Source organism: Neoarius graeffei, chromosome 13 (assembly GCF_027579695.1).
Source record: "Neoarius graeffei isolate fNeoGra1 chromosome 13, fNeoGra1.pri, whole genome shotgun sequence".
Lineage (NCBI taxonomy): Eukaryota > Metazoa > Chordata > Actinopteri > Siluriformes > Ariidae > Neoarius > Neoarius graeffei.
The window spans coordinates 42,417,449-42,436,162 of record NC_083581.1 but is presented as its reverse complement, the minus strand read 5'-3'; the positions used below and the strand labels follow the sequence as shown (position 1 = coordinate 42,436,162).

The window sequence follows — 18,714 nt, the reverse complement described above, 5'->3', positions numbered from 1 at the left end:
TTTTTAACAGTCAGAGGTAAAGCTGTAACTTTACATTTTCTGATATCCTCAGGACAGAGGAGTTTACACTTTGTGGATTCTTGGTAACATGACAAGCTTTTTTGGCTTATTTATTTCAAGAAAGAGAAATAAAGAAAGGCAGATGAAGGAAGGACTGTTTAAAGCTGCAGTAGTGTAGGTGAGAACAGGAACTAACTTGTTTTGTGTAACTATAAATGGATAAAAAGTTATTCTTCAATAAAAAATATTGTAATAGTTGACAATTTGCTGTGGTATAAGAGGAAGAAAAAACACTTTGGATGTGCTGTTATAGGAAAGTAATCCATTCTCAAGTGGAAACCATAACTCTGACTCATCACAATGTCCTGCTGTTCATTTGTTTCCTCTAATAGCATGTCACAGAGTGTTTTACTCCTTATCAAGCAGCCCTAATTTTCATTTCTTCTTAAATAACATGAAAAGGTAATACAGAGAATAAAGAGCATATTTGTCACAAATAACATTATAGTGTGTGTGTGTGTGTGTGTGTGTGTGTGTGTGTGTGTGTGTGTGTGTGTGTGAGGATGCAGATGAAGCTGATGAAGGCAGTATTGTTGGTGTGTGTGTGTCTAAGTGGGTTGCCTACCTGGAGTGTGTGTTTTTCACATGGAGCTTCAGCAGCTACCTGCATGGACATGAAGCCTGGCCACATCAGCGCACAAGCACAGCACACTCGCACAGCGTCTGCAGTAACTATACTCACCAGCCGCACAGTCTATCTACCACAGCACACACTCATGGGTATGTATGCGTGCACACACACACACACACACACACACACACACACACACACACACACACAATGCTATAACCATAATATGAATCATTCCTGCCGTACTCATATAGACATATACCTCGATGTGTGTGTGTTTCAGTGAATGTGCACAGCTCTCGAGCATTTATGGGTCTTCTGCTGCATGCACGCTCTGTAGTGGAGGACCATGTGGTTGGAGGCAAGTTCACACTCCACCCTCTGGGAACACACACACTCTCCTGTCTGTCTACTGCAGACACAGTTACACACTCCGACAAGCTACTGAAGAGGAACCTGTCCTTCACCTGGAGGGCCCCAGCTCAGCCTAGTGGGGACTTAAGATTCTAGTGAGACACACACACACACACACACACACACACACACACACACACACACACACACTATCATCCATCCCAACATTATGCCATCTAATGTTGTGTTTTCTTTCCAGTATCACAGTGGTCCATTCCTATTTCGTTTACCAGACTCGGATCCACTCCGCTGTGGTGCACGATGGGACTCGTAAGAGTCATACTGAACATGATACTGGACTACAGAACGGGATTATCTCAGGTAATAAAGTGTTATATTAGACACAGTCCTGAGAATTTCCAAACACTTCACACAATTTACCTAGAAAACCGAACACTGAAGTTAATCTCCACCCTGAAACACATGAAATTTGTTTAAATATTTACAACCCCAATTCCAAAAAGTTGGGACACTGTGTAAAACAAACAAACAAACAAACAAACAAACAAACAAACAAACAAACAAACAAACAAACCCCAGAATGTAAATATTTGCTAATCATGGAAACTCTATATTTAATTGAAAATAGTACAAAGAGAACATATCAAATGTTGAAACTGAGAAATTTTAGTGTTTTTTATTATATGCTCATTTTGAATTTGATGTCAGCAACACGTTTCAAAAAACTTGGGACAGGGGCAACAAAAGACTGAAAGATTTGTGCAATGCTAAAAAAAAAACAACAACCCTAATTTGGTTAATTGGCAACAGGTCAGTAACATGATTGAATATAAAAAGAACATCCCTGAGAGGCGGAGTCTCTCAGAAGTAAAGCTGGGGAGGGGTTCACTGCTCTGTGAAAAACTGTGTGGGCAAACAGTGCAACAATTTAAGAATAACATTCCTCAATGTAAAATTGCAAAGAATTTGGGGATCACATCATCTCTGGTACATAATATCATTAAAAGATTCAGAAAATCTGGAGAAATCTCTGTATGCAAGAGACAAGGCTGAAACTGACACTGGATGTCTGTGATCTTCAGGCCCTCAGGTGAGACTGCACTAAAAGCAGACACGTGTCTGTAATGGAAATCACTGTATGGGCTCAGGAACACTTCAGAAAACCATCGTCTGTGAAAACAGTTAATTACTGCATCCACAAATGCAAGTTAAAACAATATCCAGAAACACCGCCACCTTCTCTGGGCCTGAGCTCTTTTACGATGGACTGAGGCGAAGTGGAAAATTGTCCCGAGGTCTGACGAATCAAAAGTAGAAATTCTTTTTAGAAATCATGGACACCACATCCTCCAGGCTAAAGAGGAAAGGGACCGTCCGGCATGTTATAAGTGCACAGTTTAAAAGCCAGCATCTGTGATGGTATGAGAAGGGGTGTTCACACGGCACATATTTGTGACCCCTCACCAAATCCAGGGACACATGTCGGCCGAAACGAATCCGAGATAATCGCAAAAGAAGCATTTTTTTTTTTCGAAATTTGTGATTTTTGTTTTTTTCCATCATGTGCAAGTTGAGATCTTGAAGAATGCAATCAGTATTTCAGATAATAGATTGTTTTGTTGGAAAAGCATACATTTTTTGTTGCAAATTGTCTCGTTTTTGTCAGGACTGTAGCCTGCTGGGGGGTGTGGGTAAATTACCATATGGGCCATTCACATGATGATTTAAGTCTTTTGTTTTGTTTTTTCTGTGAATCAGCTGTATGATACGGGTTGAGCGCATGGCTACTTAACTGCATACAGTCGTGTAATTTCACTATGGAATGAGGAAGCTAAACAGAGCGCAGAGGGGCTGACACACCGCGACGCAAACAGACACACGGTTTTTACATCGGAGATCACCGTTTCTAGCAAAAAAACCCGCAACCTCGTTTTCCAGATTGAATGGAATACTTGAACGATCGGATGATACACGGACTGTTCTAGGATTACATTCCATCGGAGGCATTGGTGTGTGCAAGGCGCCGTTTCTCTTTCTGATGGGGTAAGTTTATTAATCTAAGGCTGTGTGGTTATTTTTGCATGTAACGGAGAGCGTTGTGGTTTGGTTAAGCCTAGGTCACAACCGGACGTACGATTTTTTGGCCGTGTGATTGTTGGCGTTTCCCAAATCGCTGCGTTTTTTTTTTTTGTTCATGGAGAAAGACGCGCGTTGGCCGTAAGTTTGTCTTGCAACCTGAAAAAAACGTAACCGCCCGTAGAGTTTGTTTGACATGACAAAGAACCTCTGCGGTCGGTCTGCGGCTCGAAAATCAGCACATCACACGCGCGCTCTCGTGCTTTTCACACGTGCGCTCTCGTGCATTTCATGCGCGCTCTCGTGCGTTTCTTGCATTTTTTGCATGTAGACCGGCCGTAGGAGCACTTACTGTACGGCCGGTTGTGACCAAGGCTTTACATGAAACTAGTGTTGTGTTAGTTGTGTCATCATCGTGCTATCTTTCTTTCTTACGGTGTGAGTAATTTTTCAACCACAAAACGTTAAAGTATACTTTAGGACTTATTTTTGTACTTCATAATTGTGTTGGGCATACTTTGCATGGAAGGAAAATTGACGTGGTGATCTTTGTTTACATGAAAGTGGCATCGTGCTAGCTCGTAGGGGGTAGGGCTTTCCTTAATGTCATGCAAATGAGCACCATTATGTGCCCACCCTACACCCAGAGTAGCTGAGATGGAAAACTTTGAGGGCGATTTTCTCCCTTTTCTGTTTTAAGAGGTATACATTTTCAAAAGGCCACACATTCTTCAAATATTGTCAGATCTCCACATGGAAGGCATCATTGGAAAGCTTAGAAACTGTACTTTCTGAATCTGTCAATAACTCAAAATGCCCCCGGGCAGACATGTGTCCCTGGATTCTGTGATCTGCCACATTTGCATCGATGCTGCACCGATGTATTTTGTTGCGATATATCTTACACCGGTGTAAATTTTGTGGAGCGTTCACACGTCACAAACCTGCTTACTAGAGAGAAGCGTGTTAGCACCGGTTCAGCCCCACTTGCGTTCACACGGCTGTTTTTGCGACCGTGCTATACGATAGTAATAATGCGTAAATGAAATATGCGCATGCGTGAAAATGAACTTCCTTTTCCCGCCTTGTTTGTGATTGATATATCGAAAAACCATGGTTTATACTTCTCCAGACAAACTTTCTACGTTGTGGTCTATCAGACACCGTAAAAGGGTAAAAGAGAGAAAGGAAAGGTTGCGCAAGTACAAGAGAGCACGAAAACAACGCATTCTACAATTCATTCGGCAACAAATCGATGACTTCGTGTCGTTCATGGCCATGTGGACAGTTGTCACGACATCACCAAGCGCCAGGAAAACAACGTGGATGAAGACACGCAGTTCTGTTGTTGTTGATATTCGTCATTTTGGAAGCGCAAAATACCAGGATGCAAATTATGCAATGCCCGTATGTAATCAACTCTCCTCACGCGTAGCGAGTCTACCCCTGTAGCATTCAGACGTCCCATTTTATATCGGTGCTGCCCCGCAAACTAGCATTTACTCCGGAGTAAATTTCTTAAGCCACCTCCTGAGCAGAGTTAGATTTGCACCGGTTTAAGCAGCTTTCAGGGGCTACACCGGTATAACTTTGTACCGTGTGAACGCTCTACCGGGGCAGCCCCGGTGCTACACCGGAGTAAAAGTTGCCGTGTGAACACCCCTAGAGTGCATTAGTGCACATGACATGGGTAGCTTGTACATCTGGGAAGTCATCATTAATGCTGAATGATATATACACGTTTCAGAGTAATATGCGGCCATCCAGACAAAATCTTTTTCAGAGAAGACCTTCCTTCTTTCAGCAAAACAATGCCAAACCACTTTCTGCACATATTAAAACTGCATGGCTCCATAGTAAAAGAATCTGGGTGCTAAACTGACCTGCTTGCAGTCCAGACCCGTCTGTCATTCAAAACATTCGGCGTATTATGAAGCGCAAAGGAGACCTGAACTGTTGAGCAAATGAAATAGTATATCAGGCAAGAATGGGACAACATTTCTCTTTCCAAACTATAGCAATTGGTCTCCTCAGTTCTCAAATGTTTACAGAGTGTTGTTAAAAGTAGAGGTGATACAACACAGTAGTAAACATGTCCCTGTGTCAACTTTTTTGAAATGTGTTGCTGACATCAAATTCAAAATGAGCATATATTAAAAAAACCCCACTAAAGTTTCTCAGTTTCAACATTTGATATGTTGTCTTTTTACTATTTTCAATGAAATATAGGGTTTCCATAATTTGCAAATTATTGCATTGTTTTTATTTACAGTTTACACAGCGTCCCAACTTTTTTGGAATTGGGATTGTAAATATTTGTGATGTGTCCAGTGATTCTGGTGGTTGGTGCTGCATTTTCAATATTCCTGTTAGTTGCATCCCGCTTTGATGTCACTGGAGGATGGTGTATTTGCTATTACTAGAGCAGTTATAATTAAGTTTAATGACAGGTTTTGTTGTTAGCTACTAAAAACAAAATTCCGTTTCTCATTCATGTTTCATTTTCAAGCATCATATTAATGAGAAATCCAGTGCAAAAGTAAGTAGTGGAGACATCGGTGCAAATATTGAACTCAAAGTCCCAGAATGCAGTGCAGCTATATGATGCAAGTTGTGACTTGTCTTAGCTAGTTAGCAATCTGTGAGATGATGCTTTGGCTTTAGAAGCTGATCTGTTTAGAGTGTACAGATGAGGAGATGATAGAGCTGGACAAACTGAAGGACTAAAGTGCCGCTGCATCACCCTTCTTAAGTATAGGTGAAGTGAGGGCTAAACTCCACAGCACCACTGTTAGAGTGGCATTGTGGGTAACGTAGGAAACCAGAGTGGAACATCTGGACTAGCTCTAGTGTTGAAGATCATATTTTAATTACACATGTAGTAGATTTTTACACACACACACACACTCAGTGTCTGTGTTTTTTCTTCCAGCATCTCCGATGAAATCAGCACTGACACATACACACACTGTTTTACACACACCTTCGAAATACTCAAATACCACACACAGTCTAATGAGTAACTTCCCCACACACACTGTACGGCCCCAACACACCAAACACTTACACACTGAAAAACAAACAAGCACATATGACCCTAGAAATACCACACACACACAATTATACACAATAATGCATCCACACATGCACACACACCCTCCCAAAAGTTCACAGAATCCTCTTCATACACACACACGCACACACACTGGACTAGAAATTCTTACACATTTTCTAAGAAACAGCATCAGTTACATACAGGCACACACACAGATTCACACTACATCTACACCAGTCACCCACACACACACATCACCTAACATGACGCTGATGTCTCCTTCACTAACAACACACACTCCAAGAAGAGATTCACCAACTGCAGCATGTACCTCATGTGGTATCAGCATGGTAAACCTAAAAAACCACACACACTTGGCTCGTGTGTCTACACCAGCTCCATCACAGCACACCCACTCCTCAACCACACCCACTCTCACACCCACACCCACTCGGACTGCATCACACACACCCGAACACACAATCACACAGACTCCCACTGGATCACACACACCCAAACACACACTCGCACACACTCCCGCTGCATCACGCACACACACTCCTGCTGCATCACACACACACAAACACACACTCGCACACACTCATACTGGATCACACACACCTGAACATACACTCGCACACACTCCCGCTGCATCACACACACCCGCACACAGTCCCACTGCATCACACACACCCGCACACAGTCCTACTGGATCACACACACCCGCACACAGTCCTACTGGATCACACACACCTGAACACACTCAAACTGCATCACACAGTCGCACTGCATCACACACACCCGCACACAGTCCCACTACGTCACACACACCTGCACACACTCCCACTGCATCACATACACTCGCACATGCTCCCACTGCATCACACACACTTGCACACGCTCCCACTGCATCACACACACCCGCACACGCTCCCACTGCATCACACACACCCGCACACGCTCCCACTGCATCACACACACCCGCACACGCTCCCACTGCATCACACACACCCGCACACGCTCCCACTGCATCACACACACCCGCACACGCTCCCACTGCGTCACACACACTCGCACATGCTCCCACTGCATCACACAGTCCCACTGCATCACACACACCTTCACACAGTCCCACTGCATCACACACACCTTCACACACTCCCACTGCATCACACAGTCCCACTGCATCACACACACCTGCACACACTCCCACTGCATCACACAGTCCCACTGCATCACACACACCTTCACACAGTCCCACTGCATCACACACACCTGCACATGCTCCCGCTGCATCACAAACACCCGCATATGCTCCCACTGCATCACAAACACCCGCACATGCTCCCACTGCATCATACACACCCGTACACGCTCCCGCTGCAGTATATACACCTGAACACACTCCTGCTGCAGTACACACACCCGCACACATTCCCGTACACGCTCCCACTGCAGTACACACACCCAAACACACTCCCTCTGCAGTACACACACCCGCACACATTCCCGTACACACTCCCGCTGCAGTAGACACACCCGAACACACTCCCGCTGCAGTACACACATCCGAACACACTCCTGTTGCAGTACACACTCCCACTGCAGTACACACACCTGCACACACTCCCGCTGCAGTACACACACCTGCACACATTTCCGCTGCAGTACACACACCCGAACACACTCCCGCTGCATCACAAACACCCGCACACACTCCCACTGCAGTACACACACCCGAACACAGTCCCGCTGCAGTACACACACCCACACAGATTCCCGCTGCAGTACACACACCCGCACACACTCCCGCTGCATCACAAACACCCGCACACACTCCTGCTGCAGTACACACACCCGAACACACTCCTGCTGCAGTACACACACCCACACAGATTCCCGCTGCAGTACACACACCCGCACACACTCCCGCTGCATCACAAACACCCGCACACACTCCTGCTGCAGTACACACACCCGAACACACTCCTGCTGCAGTACACACACCCACACAGATTCCTGTTACAGTACACACACCCTTACACACTCCCGCTGCATCACAAACACCCTTACACACTCCCGCTGCAGTACATACACTCGAACACACTCCCGCTGCATCACAAACACCCACGCACACTCCCGCTAGAGTACGCACACCCACACACACTCCTGCTCCAGTACACACACCTGCACCTAGTCCCACTGCATCACAAACACCCACCCATGCTCCCACTGCATCACACACACACGCTCCACTTTCAGCTCTCCACCCGGAGCTGTCTGCAGCACTCCAGCGCTCTCTGTCTGATCCGGTGGAGTCAGGGGAAGATCTTGAAGGTATGTCTCCGACTTCAGAACTGGGTCACTGTTCTAAACAACACACACTCGAGTGTCTTCATGTTTCATTTGACACAAATCTTTTAATCAATCTGTATAAATTTATTGTGGGTGTACATTTTTAATGATCAATGAAAATCTCAGTTTAGAGTCACTTCTTTTATGTATAAAATGCATTTAAAATAATAAAAAAATCTAAAGTATACTATAGTAATAAATCATTCATTCAATTTAAGTAAAACATTATAATAAAACATACATTAAAATGTTTATGCCTTTAAGATAAGGGTGGGTGAAGAGACAAAACTATATCACAGCAGTAAAAGAAATTTCTATATGATACACAGTATGTATCATGAAAAACATAAAGACTTACATTGCATTTTTAAATTTACAAAAAGTACAAAAATTGTAAAAAAAAATTTTCACATTTTAATATGTTTAACAAAAGATAATTTTTAAAAAACTTTTTACAATAAAGATTCCATACATGGGGCGGCACGGTGGTGTAGTGGTTAGTGCTGTCGCCTCACAGCAAGAAGGTCCAGGTTTGAGCCCTGTGGCCGGCGAGGGCCTTTCTGTGCGGAGTTTGCATGTTCTCCCCGTGTCCGCGTGGGTTTCCTCCGGGTGCTCCGGTTTCCCCCACAGTCCAAAGACATGCAGGTTAGGTTAACTGGTGACTCTAAATTGACCGTAGGTGTGAATGTGAGTGTGAATGGTTGTCTGTGTCTATGTGTCAGCCCTGTGATGACCTGGCGACTTGTCCCAGGGTGTACCCCGCCTTTCGCCCACAGTCAGCTGGGATAGGCTCCAGCTTGCCTGCGACCCTGTAGAACAGGATAAAGCGGCTAGAGATAATGAGATGAGACAATAAATATGAGATTCAACTGTTTTTACATTTTATTAATTTATTTACATTTTACTATAAAGAGTTGGTACAAAATGGTACATTTTACATTTCCTTATTTTTCGTTTACATTGCTTTGCATTTTGCAATAAAAATTCAATGCTATTTTTAAATATTTTGCACTAAAGATTTGCTTTGATCTTTTTACATTTAACTTGCCATTTTTTACATTTCACTAATAATATATAATGCATTTTTAAAAAACATTTTGCAATAAAGATTTGGTACAAAGTGATTTGCGTTTTACAGGAAAGCTTTATTTTTTTTTCTTTTTATTTGGGTGTGGCGTTGGGACTGGATCTCAGGCATAGAGGGCCAGGTCAAGTCTGTAAAAAGGTGAGGTAAGATGACCAAGGGGAGTGTGTATTCTGAGTGTGGAGTAAGTTGGGAGAGGTATGATTGTCCAATAATATATAATCTGCTAGCAGGTTTTTCCAATGGATAATGTGGATTGAGTTCTTTGAATTCCAGTTCATGAGGATTGTTCTCTTAGCGACAGTTAGTGCTACTAGAAGAAATTTATTGTCTGTAGTGTTAAGGTTGGTTGAAGATGTATCTCCTAGTATGCAGAGGGAAGGGGTTGCTGGGATGTGATGGCCAAGGATAGAGGTGAGTGAATCTGTGACTTTTATCCAGAACCTATGGATCGGGGTGCAATGCCAGACAGCGTGGATGTATGTGTCCGGGGTGTTTAGCATGCAGTGGGAACACGTGTCGGAGCCAAAACCCATTCTTGCCAGTTTCTGTGCAGTGTAGTGAAATCTATGGAGTACCTTGAAGATTGAAGGTTGAAGATTGGCATTTTTAGTCATTAGATAGATGTTTTTGCAGATTTGGGTCCAGAAGCTGGCATCAGGAGTAATGGACAGGTCTGATTTACAGGAAAGCTTTATTACAGTTTTATGAATGTGCTTTTCTTCTTTTAGGGCGAGACCACCAATTGCAACCGACTGAAAAAAAAACATTCCTTTAAAATAAAATGATATTTAGGCTCAGAATATTTACTCATTTATATTGCTAATTTTCCTAATAATGCACGAATGCCAGTAATTCTGAACTTGACTCTGTGTACACTGACCTAAATCTTTCTCACCAACATTATTTTCTTCTCTTGAACATTAGTGTTTGTGAAACACCCCAATTCTGAGCCACAGCCAGATAGCGGGATCAAAACTGGAGGTGGAGTCAAAGCCGAGTTGGGGGTGGGGCTTGTGTCTCAGCCGGTCCTGCTGCTGCTGCTGTCGCTGGCTCTGTTGGTGGCACTGGCCGTCTATGTCCAGAGGAAACACTGTGTCCAGCGCAGCGGCGTGTCTCTGAGCGACAGCAGGCAGGAAAGTGCAGGAATGAGACACATGCAGGAGTGCGGAGAGCTCGTCCAGCTGCGCAGGATCCAAGAGAACAGCCTGCTGCTGCTGCAGGCCCAGTACGACATCATTACAGCACCAGGGAACTAACAGACTGACTGACTGACTAACTAACTAACTAACTAACTAACTAACACACACACACCTAATAATAACAGGAACATCTAAGGAATAAAACAGTCCATGTCATTCTGTCATAGAAATATAATCAACAGTTAAGTGTTATAATGAAGTGGAGTTACTGTTATCACTCTGAAGTTGATTGTTTCCCGACAACAGCATGTCCCTTAGTGTTTTATTTCTCTTATACTACAGCAATTTGCCAAAATTCTTCATTTATTTACATGCTCTCACTTACCTTATAGCAGCTACAAACATTTGTTTCCCTCACTAGCTTCTCTTTTTCTCTCTCAAAATGAATACAACAAAATTAAAGATTGTCACATTACAGAGCAATCGCAAAGCTATAATATGTGTAATTGAATATTTTTACATATTACACATGGAATAAACTATCACATTGATTCTCACCATTAACTTGGAGATGTTTTTAAAGAAAGAATATTTCTGAAAAATCACATAGGGGGCATCACCCCAAAATGAGTCCAGTGTAGCAAAAGTTATTTTGAGATATAGCGATCTGAAACAAGAGTGCATCATTTATATATGCATCATATGTGCATCTACTAGTGCATCTCAAAATCGTTACACATAAACTAAAATGTTTTGAGATTTTTTTATATTTAAATTTTGATAATTATGGTCTACAGCACCAAAACAAAAACATCTCAAAATATGAGAATATTTCATTTTGAGTTTGAGTAAAATACTATAAATACTGTGTATCTCTCAGTCTAGTTCAGTACATGCAACCACAATCATGGGGAAGACTGCTGACTTGACAGTTGTCCAGAAGATGATCATCAACACCCTCCACAAGGAGAAGGTCGTTGCTGAAAAAGCTGGCTGGAAAAGGTGCACAAGCAGCCTTAAGAGGATTGTCAAGAAAAGTCAATTCAAGAACTTGGAAGACTTTCACAAGGAGTGGACTGAGGCTGGTATCAGTCCATCAAGAGTCACCACACACAGACATCTTCAGGAAAGGGGTTACAACTGTCGCATTCCTAATATCAAGCCACTCCTGAACCAGAGACAATGTCAGAAGCAGCTTACCTGGGCTAAGGAGAGAAAGAACTGGAGAGCTGCTCAGTGGTCCAAAGTCCTCTTTCCAGATGAAAGTAAATTTTGCATTTCATTTGGAAATCAAGATCCTAGAGTCTGGAGGAAGAGTTGAGAGGCACAGAATCCAAGGTGTTTGAAGTCCAGTGAGAAGTTTCCGCAGTCAGTGATGATTTGGGGTACCACGTCATCTGCTGTTGTTGGTCCACTGTATTTTATCAAGTCCAAAGTCAATACAGCCATCTACTAGGACAGGGCTTTTCAAAGTGTGGGGCGCGCCCCCCCTGGGGGGGCGCCAGAGTTCTTCGGGGGGGCGCAACGTGAGGAAAAATAAACCAGAATAAGTTACTATTGCGGACATTTAGCGAACTTCAGCTAGCCTTTGCCAGAGACAAAATCAGGGCCGGCCCAAGCCTTTAAGGGGCCCTAAGCAGAATTTGATTTGGGGGCCCCCCACACCACCAAAACTACACTGCTAGCTGCCTTATTATTTCTTAGGCTACACAGTTAGTCTAGTTAGTCTAGTCACCCACCGTAATCTGCGTTTTTAGTTGGTTTACATTATACTGCAACTTGTGGCTATTGCAATATAAAATATTCAGAGTGATGTGTGGCATATTTGTAAGTAAAACAACAAATCAGTAGACAAGACACTGTATATGTAAACAAGTTAACCAGTTTATTTTGCACTAATGTGCAAAACAAACTCATAAAGTCATAATGACTTTGTCCACTTGAGCTAATATCGGTCATGACATTTAGGTTGGAGTTTGTAAGTAAAGCGACGGCTCTCAGCTTAGAACTAAAGATGATATCCGAGGCTACATTTTGTTGTGATGGGTAGCATAACGTTAGCTACTATGACAGACATTCTGTTAGCTAATCCAGCCAACCTAGCCAGAACATAGACAATCTTAATGACACAAAAATAGTAAGATTGGACATTCAAATTGACCTTTTTCTTGCTGCTTTTTTTCTTCCTCTTGTCTCTTCCTCTTCCTCTTCTCTGCCCCAGATGGATAATTTCTTTTTTGAGACATGGCTTAGCCATCTAGTCCACCTATCTTCCGAACTGAATAACTCCTGTCACGTCATGTGCGTCTGGTTGTGCAGGAGCGCAGTGGCAGCAACCAGCAGCAAGGATTAGTTAACCTAATGTACCAACTATGAAAATGATACAAAAAAACGTTATTTTGTGTCTTATTTTTGTGTCTTTTGTTTCTGCTATATCATGTCATTGATATTACGTTTTTTTAATTAAAAATATTTAGGCAGCTTCAGCATCATACTGTGAGATTCTGCTCAAATTGTTTTTTTTCTTCTATGAAGCCTGAGCCATTTATTTTATTAGTTTATAATTATTGTTTAATTTAGTCTTCAGGAGAGACTGCCTGCACACAGTACTAGTATTAATAGTTTTTTTCTTACATGAAAGCTGAGGCATTTATATTATATTTTAAGGTAACTTCATGTTGTGCTGTGAGGTTCTATGCACTTTAACTTTTGAACCAACAGGTGCATTTGGATAAGTAAAGCCTATTTTTCTGCATTTTTGTAGTCCTGGTAATCTTTTATATTGGTAAAGTTGTTTATAGGACCATTTCTCAGTGTCTTTGTTTTTTTAATCAATAGTTTTTCAGTAATAACTTAATATTTAACATATCACTCAATTTTAATCACAAAAAGAGAAAATCGCAACAATTTCTCGCAACTTTCACTTCCTCCCGCAATGTAATTGCAACAAAAACCTAAAAAACACCGCAACTTTCATCGCAATTTTTTGGAAACACCCCCCCGCAACATCAGACATTTTAGCCCGCAACAATCACAAAATTTAAAATGTGAAAAAGAAAAAAAGAAAAATGTGTACAACAACCATTTTTAAAAAATACGAATGGAACATTAAGTATAGCAACAACAAAAATTGTAAGGGGGCGCTGTTGTTTATTTGTTCTCTGGGGGGGGGGGGGGGGCTGACTCTCCCACACTTTGAAAACCCCTGTAGATTTTAGAGCAATTCATGCTGCCATCTGCTGACCACTTTTATGGAGATGCTGATTTCCTTTCCTAGCAGGACTCAGCACCTACCCACAGTACCAAAACTACTACCAAATGGTTTACTGACCATGATATTACTGTGCTTGATTGGCCATCCAACTTGGCGGACCTGAACCCCATAGCAAATCTATGGGGTATCATCCAGAATCCAAGGTGTTTGGGGTGCCACGTCATCTGCTGTTGTTGGTCCACTGTGTTTTATCAAGTCCAAAGTCAATGCAGCCATCTACCAGGAGAATCTATGGGGTATTGTCAAAAGGAAGATGAAAAACACCTGACCCCAAAATGCAGATGAGCTGAAGGCCACTATCAAAGCAACCTGGGCTTCAATAACACCTCAGCAGTGCCCAGACTGATCACCTCCATGCCATGCCACATTGATGCAGTAACTCATTGTAAAGGGGCCCCAACCAAGTATTGAGTGTATAAATGAACATACTTTTCAGAAGTTGGACATTCTGTATTGTAAATCCTTTTTTAATAGATCTTAGGAAATATTCTAATAATTTGAGATACTAGGTTTACTGATTTTCATGAGCTATAAGCCATAATCATCAAAATAAAAAAAGGCTTAAAATATTTCACTTTACATGTAATCAATATAGAATATATGAAAGTTTACCTTTTGAATTAAATTATGAAAAAAAGGAACTTTTTCATGCTATTCTAATTTTTTTGAGATGCACTAGTATAATGTTTCCGTCACCAGAATATTATATATTGTAAACCAACCTATAGCTACTGTATGAATAAATATGACAACTAATTTGTTGCTATGCATTAATTTCAGTTTACACACCACAAAGTTTACAGCTGATTTTCTCCCAACATGATTTTCTGTTAAGATGATGATACTTGAAACATTTTTGACAATTTCTTTGGATTGACTGCACCAAATTCAGTGGCGTAGCCAGGATTTTTTACATGGGGTGGCCAAAGAAGGGCCAAGGACATACAAGGGGTGGCCATGCTGTGACTAAATAAGGGGGGGGGGGGGGGGGGGGGGGGGGTTCCGGGGGTCCTCCCCCAGGAAATTTTGAATTAGCTAGATTTGATTTCCTGTATTCTGATGTATCTGGTGGCATATCTGGTGCCTAACTCATGAACAAAACCCATGTGAGCCAAGAGGTCAGAAATTAATGTATTAATTTATTTATGTAACATAAAGCATCTGCAAAACAAAGAAACCATCCAACTTGTTTACTCTAGTTAAGCATCAGGATTTTAACGATCACTACTAAAATGCAAAAGTAAAAACTAAAAGATTACCTGTCCCAGGCACCTGGGAAGTAGTAAGGATATTAGTCAGGCTTGAATAAAGAGTGCTTTGCTCAGGAAAAGGAAAATACTTGTATACTTAACTCATACATACAACATATGTAAACACTTACATGTTGCGATATTGTCCATTGTAAGTACTGTACAAACTAAATGTGTGTGTGAGTGAGTGAAAGTGTTACACTGATGTAACACATGATGAGGTGTAGTGCATGAGTGGTGTGTGTGTGTGAGAGAGAGAGGGGGAAGTATGTGCACTGCATGTAGATATAGATAAGCTGTAGTATACGAATTGTGTGTGTGTGTGTGTGTGTGTGTGTGTGTGTGTGTGTGTGTGTGTGTGTAGATATGTTACATGTAAATACAAAAATGAAGTGCATAAGTTGTGTGTGTGTGTGTGTGTGTGTGTGTGTGAGAGAGAGAGAGTGTATGTTCAGAGTGCCTGAGTGTTGTGTGTGTTATATGTGAATATAGAAATGTAGTGCATGGGTGGTGTGTGTTGAGAGTGCACGAGTGTTGTGTGTGTTGAGAGTGCACGAGTGTTGTGTATACCAGTGAGTGTGTTACATGTAAATGTAGAAATGTAGTGCATCATGCATGAGTGGTGTGTGTGTGTGTAAGAGAGGGTGTGTGTTGAGAGTGCATGAGTTGTATCTTATAGTGAGTGAGAGAAAGACATAGTATGTGTTAAGAGAGTGAAGTATGTGTTCATATATGAGTGAGAGAGAGAGTGTTAAGACAGTGCATGATTGTTACATTTAAATATAAAAATATAGTGCATGAGTTGTGTGTGTGTTGAGAGTGTATGAATCAGGGGTCACCAAACTATGGCCCGCGGGCCAGATCCGGCCCGCCACCCCCCTTTGACCGGCCCCCCAGCCCCTCTGCCCCCCATCACTTGAACCGGCCCTATGAGGCAATCCCCAAAAGTGGTCATGGCCTATTTTTTAAATTGCTTTTTGGCAAATAATAACATGTCTGCATCTTGTATTTTGTTGATTTTATCAATTAAAATTGATATTTAGTTATAAAATGAACTATTCATATTTTCCGAATTTTCGTCATATGCTCGCGATCAAGCAGTGACAGGCAGCGCATGCGCAGAGAACTGTCAGTGTTCAGGACAGCAAAATGGCTAGCGGTAAGCGAAAAGCTGACAGAGAGTGCAGAGTTTTTAAAGAACAGTGGACCACCGATTATTTTTTCGTTCAGTGTAAGGACCGTGCAGTTTATCTTGTATGTAAAGAAAGTGTGCCGGTTTTCAAAGAATATAATCTGCGTCGTCACTATGAAACCCGCCACAAAGAGTATGCTAGTTTGCGAGGGCAAACAAGAGAAGACAGGATTCGGAGGATGAAATGCAGACTGGCTGCACAACAGAATGTATTCCTTCGCCAAACCCAGATCAACCAGGCTGCTGTCTGAGCTAGCTATAAGGTAGCTCACCTACTAGCTACCCATGGAAAACCGTTTACTGATGGGGACTTTGTTAAAGTATGCATGCTTGCTGTGGCTGAGGAGGTGTGTCCCGACAAGAAGGATGCGCTCAATGCGGTGAGTCTCTCCGCACCTACAGTACTATGACCAGGCGAACCGAAGATTTGGGGGACAACGTGTATGACCAGCTGAATGAGAAAGCGTCAGAATTCGAGTTTTTTGCTTTGGCCATGGATGAGAGCAATGACGTGCAGGACACAGCACAACTGCTGTGATCTATTGATCTATTGCTCATATTATTATAATTTCACTGTTTTTTAAAATGTATTTTATAGGCCTATTTATTTGACCTTTATTAAGTGCTGCATACAATTATTATTTATATTATTAATAATATCAACAGGCCTACCTACAATTTATAATTTTCCACTCACCTTTGCCAGTATCAATCACCTCAAATAGGCAGATGTTTCTTACCTTGACAGCTTTGATATTATTTTTATTAGAAAATAAATAAATGGAATATCAGTGGTATTTCAAATTAAAACAAAGTGTGAAGACTTGATTACTACTTTTGCAAACCACTAGTAAAGATAAACAAATATGTGCCAGGAATCAAGTGTTGACATAGTAGTATGGATATAGTAGTGGGGATGGCCGTGTCAGGCTAGTAATCTCTACTACACAATGAGGCCTGCTGGTGGTCATATTTGTCTGGGTCATACAATTCTATGTGATATAGCTGACCCGACCCCGGCCCCCATCACAGTCAGGAACGACAATGTGGCCCCCAGAGAAAAAAGTTTGGTGACCCCTGGTATGAATGTTACATGTAAATATAGAAATGTAGTGCACAAATTGTGTGCGTGAGTGTGTGAGAGTGAGATAGACAGTGTGTTGAGAGTGCATAAGTGTCGTGTATGAGTGAGTGTGTTACATGTAAATATAGAAATGTGGTGCATGAGAGGGGTAGGGGGAGAGTGTGTGTTGAGAGAATGCATGAGTGTTGTGTATGTATGAGTGTGACAATTATTAATCAATGTGTACTCCCACCAGTAACACACAACATCTCTATATTTTCATGTAACAGACAAACATTAACTTTAAAAGTTGTATTCTGCGGTTAGAGTGAGCAAAGTGATTCACAGACAGCTAACTTGCCGACGTAATTTTCTCTTTTGAGTTGTACAATTGAAAACCACCGACGTTTTGCTTTCTATCTATCTATGTGTGCACACAGCACAAATCCCACTGTAGCCGGATATCTATAAAGACGCATATTTATCTATACGGTTGCATTTACATGTAAACGAAGGTTTCAGTCACTGAAAACGGATACTTTCGAAAACCCCGGGCAAAGTGGCTGAGGACAGAATTGTAACTGTATGTCTACAAAGTGAGAAAACTTGAAGAGAGCATAAGAGATGAATAACTTACATCACAAATTAATTCCACGTTCACGTAGTTCGTAGGTTGTTGTGTTGTCGGACTAGAGCATGACTATCTGATACCACCTGCTGCTTGAATGCGCAAAATGTTTAGGTGCTACGGTAATATGCATCCCCGCAGAAACCAAATAAGTGGAACAAAAATCCAGTGGGCGTATTTTGTGGGACATATTGGTTTTATAAATTTTATTGTCCAGCCCTGGGGTGGCCAGGGCAGGGCCAAGGCGTGCCCTGGGGTGGCCACGCCCCCCCAGCTCCGCCCCTGACCAAATTTAACAACTCATCCCTTATTTTAAAGATAATTAACTGCAGATTTAGAATATAATAAATATAATAAACATAATATTAAAAAAGTCACGTTTATTAACTTTGGAGTGCACTGACTGAGAGGCACATTTACTGTGTTTATACTTTATTCTGTTTAGGGTCACAGTGGATTACATATTTAATGCTTTGTAAAATAGAAAAAAAACCTAGATGAGAGAATTTGTTTTGATTAGAATTACATTTCATACACAGCGTGCATGAAATCTTAATAATTTTCAAATATTTATCTCCTTTCACTTATT

General features: G+C 41.8%; 1 protein-coding gene across 1 annotated transcript; it reads left to right on the top strand.

Moving 5' to 3' along the window:
- Positions 1-569: 569 nt before the first annotated feature.
- Positions 570-10,847, top strand: LOC132895914 (reelin domain-containing protein 1-like). The gene is made up of 5 exons (XM_060936657.1): positions 570-780; positions 915-1,140; positions 1,245-1,301; positions 4,296-4,320; positions 10,536-10,847. The coding sequence occupies exons 1-5, from the start codon at positions 570-572 to the stop codon at positions 10,833-10,835; spliced, it is 819 nt and encodes a 272-aa protein (XP_060792640.1). The 3' UTR covers positions 10,836-10,847.
- Positions 10,848-18,714: the final 7,867 nt, after the last annotated feature.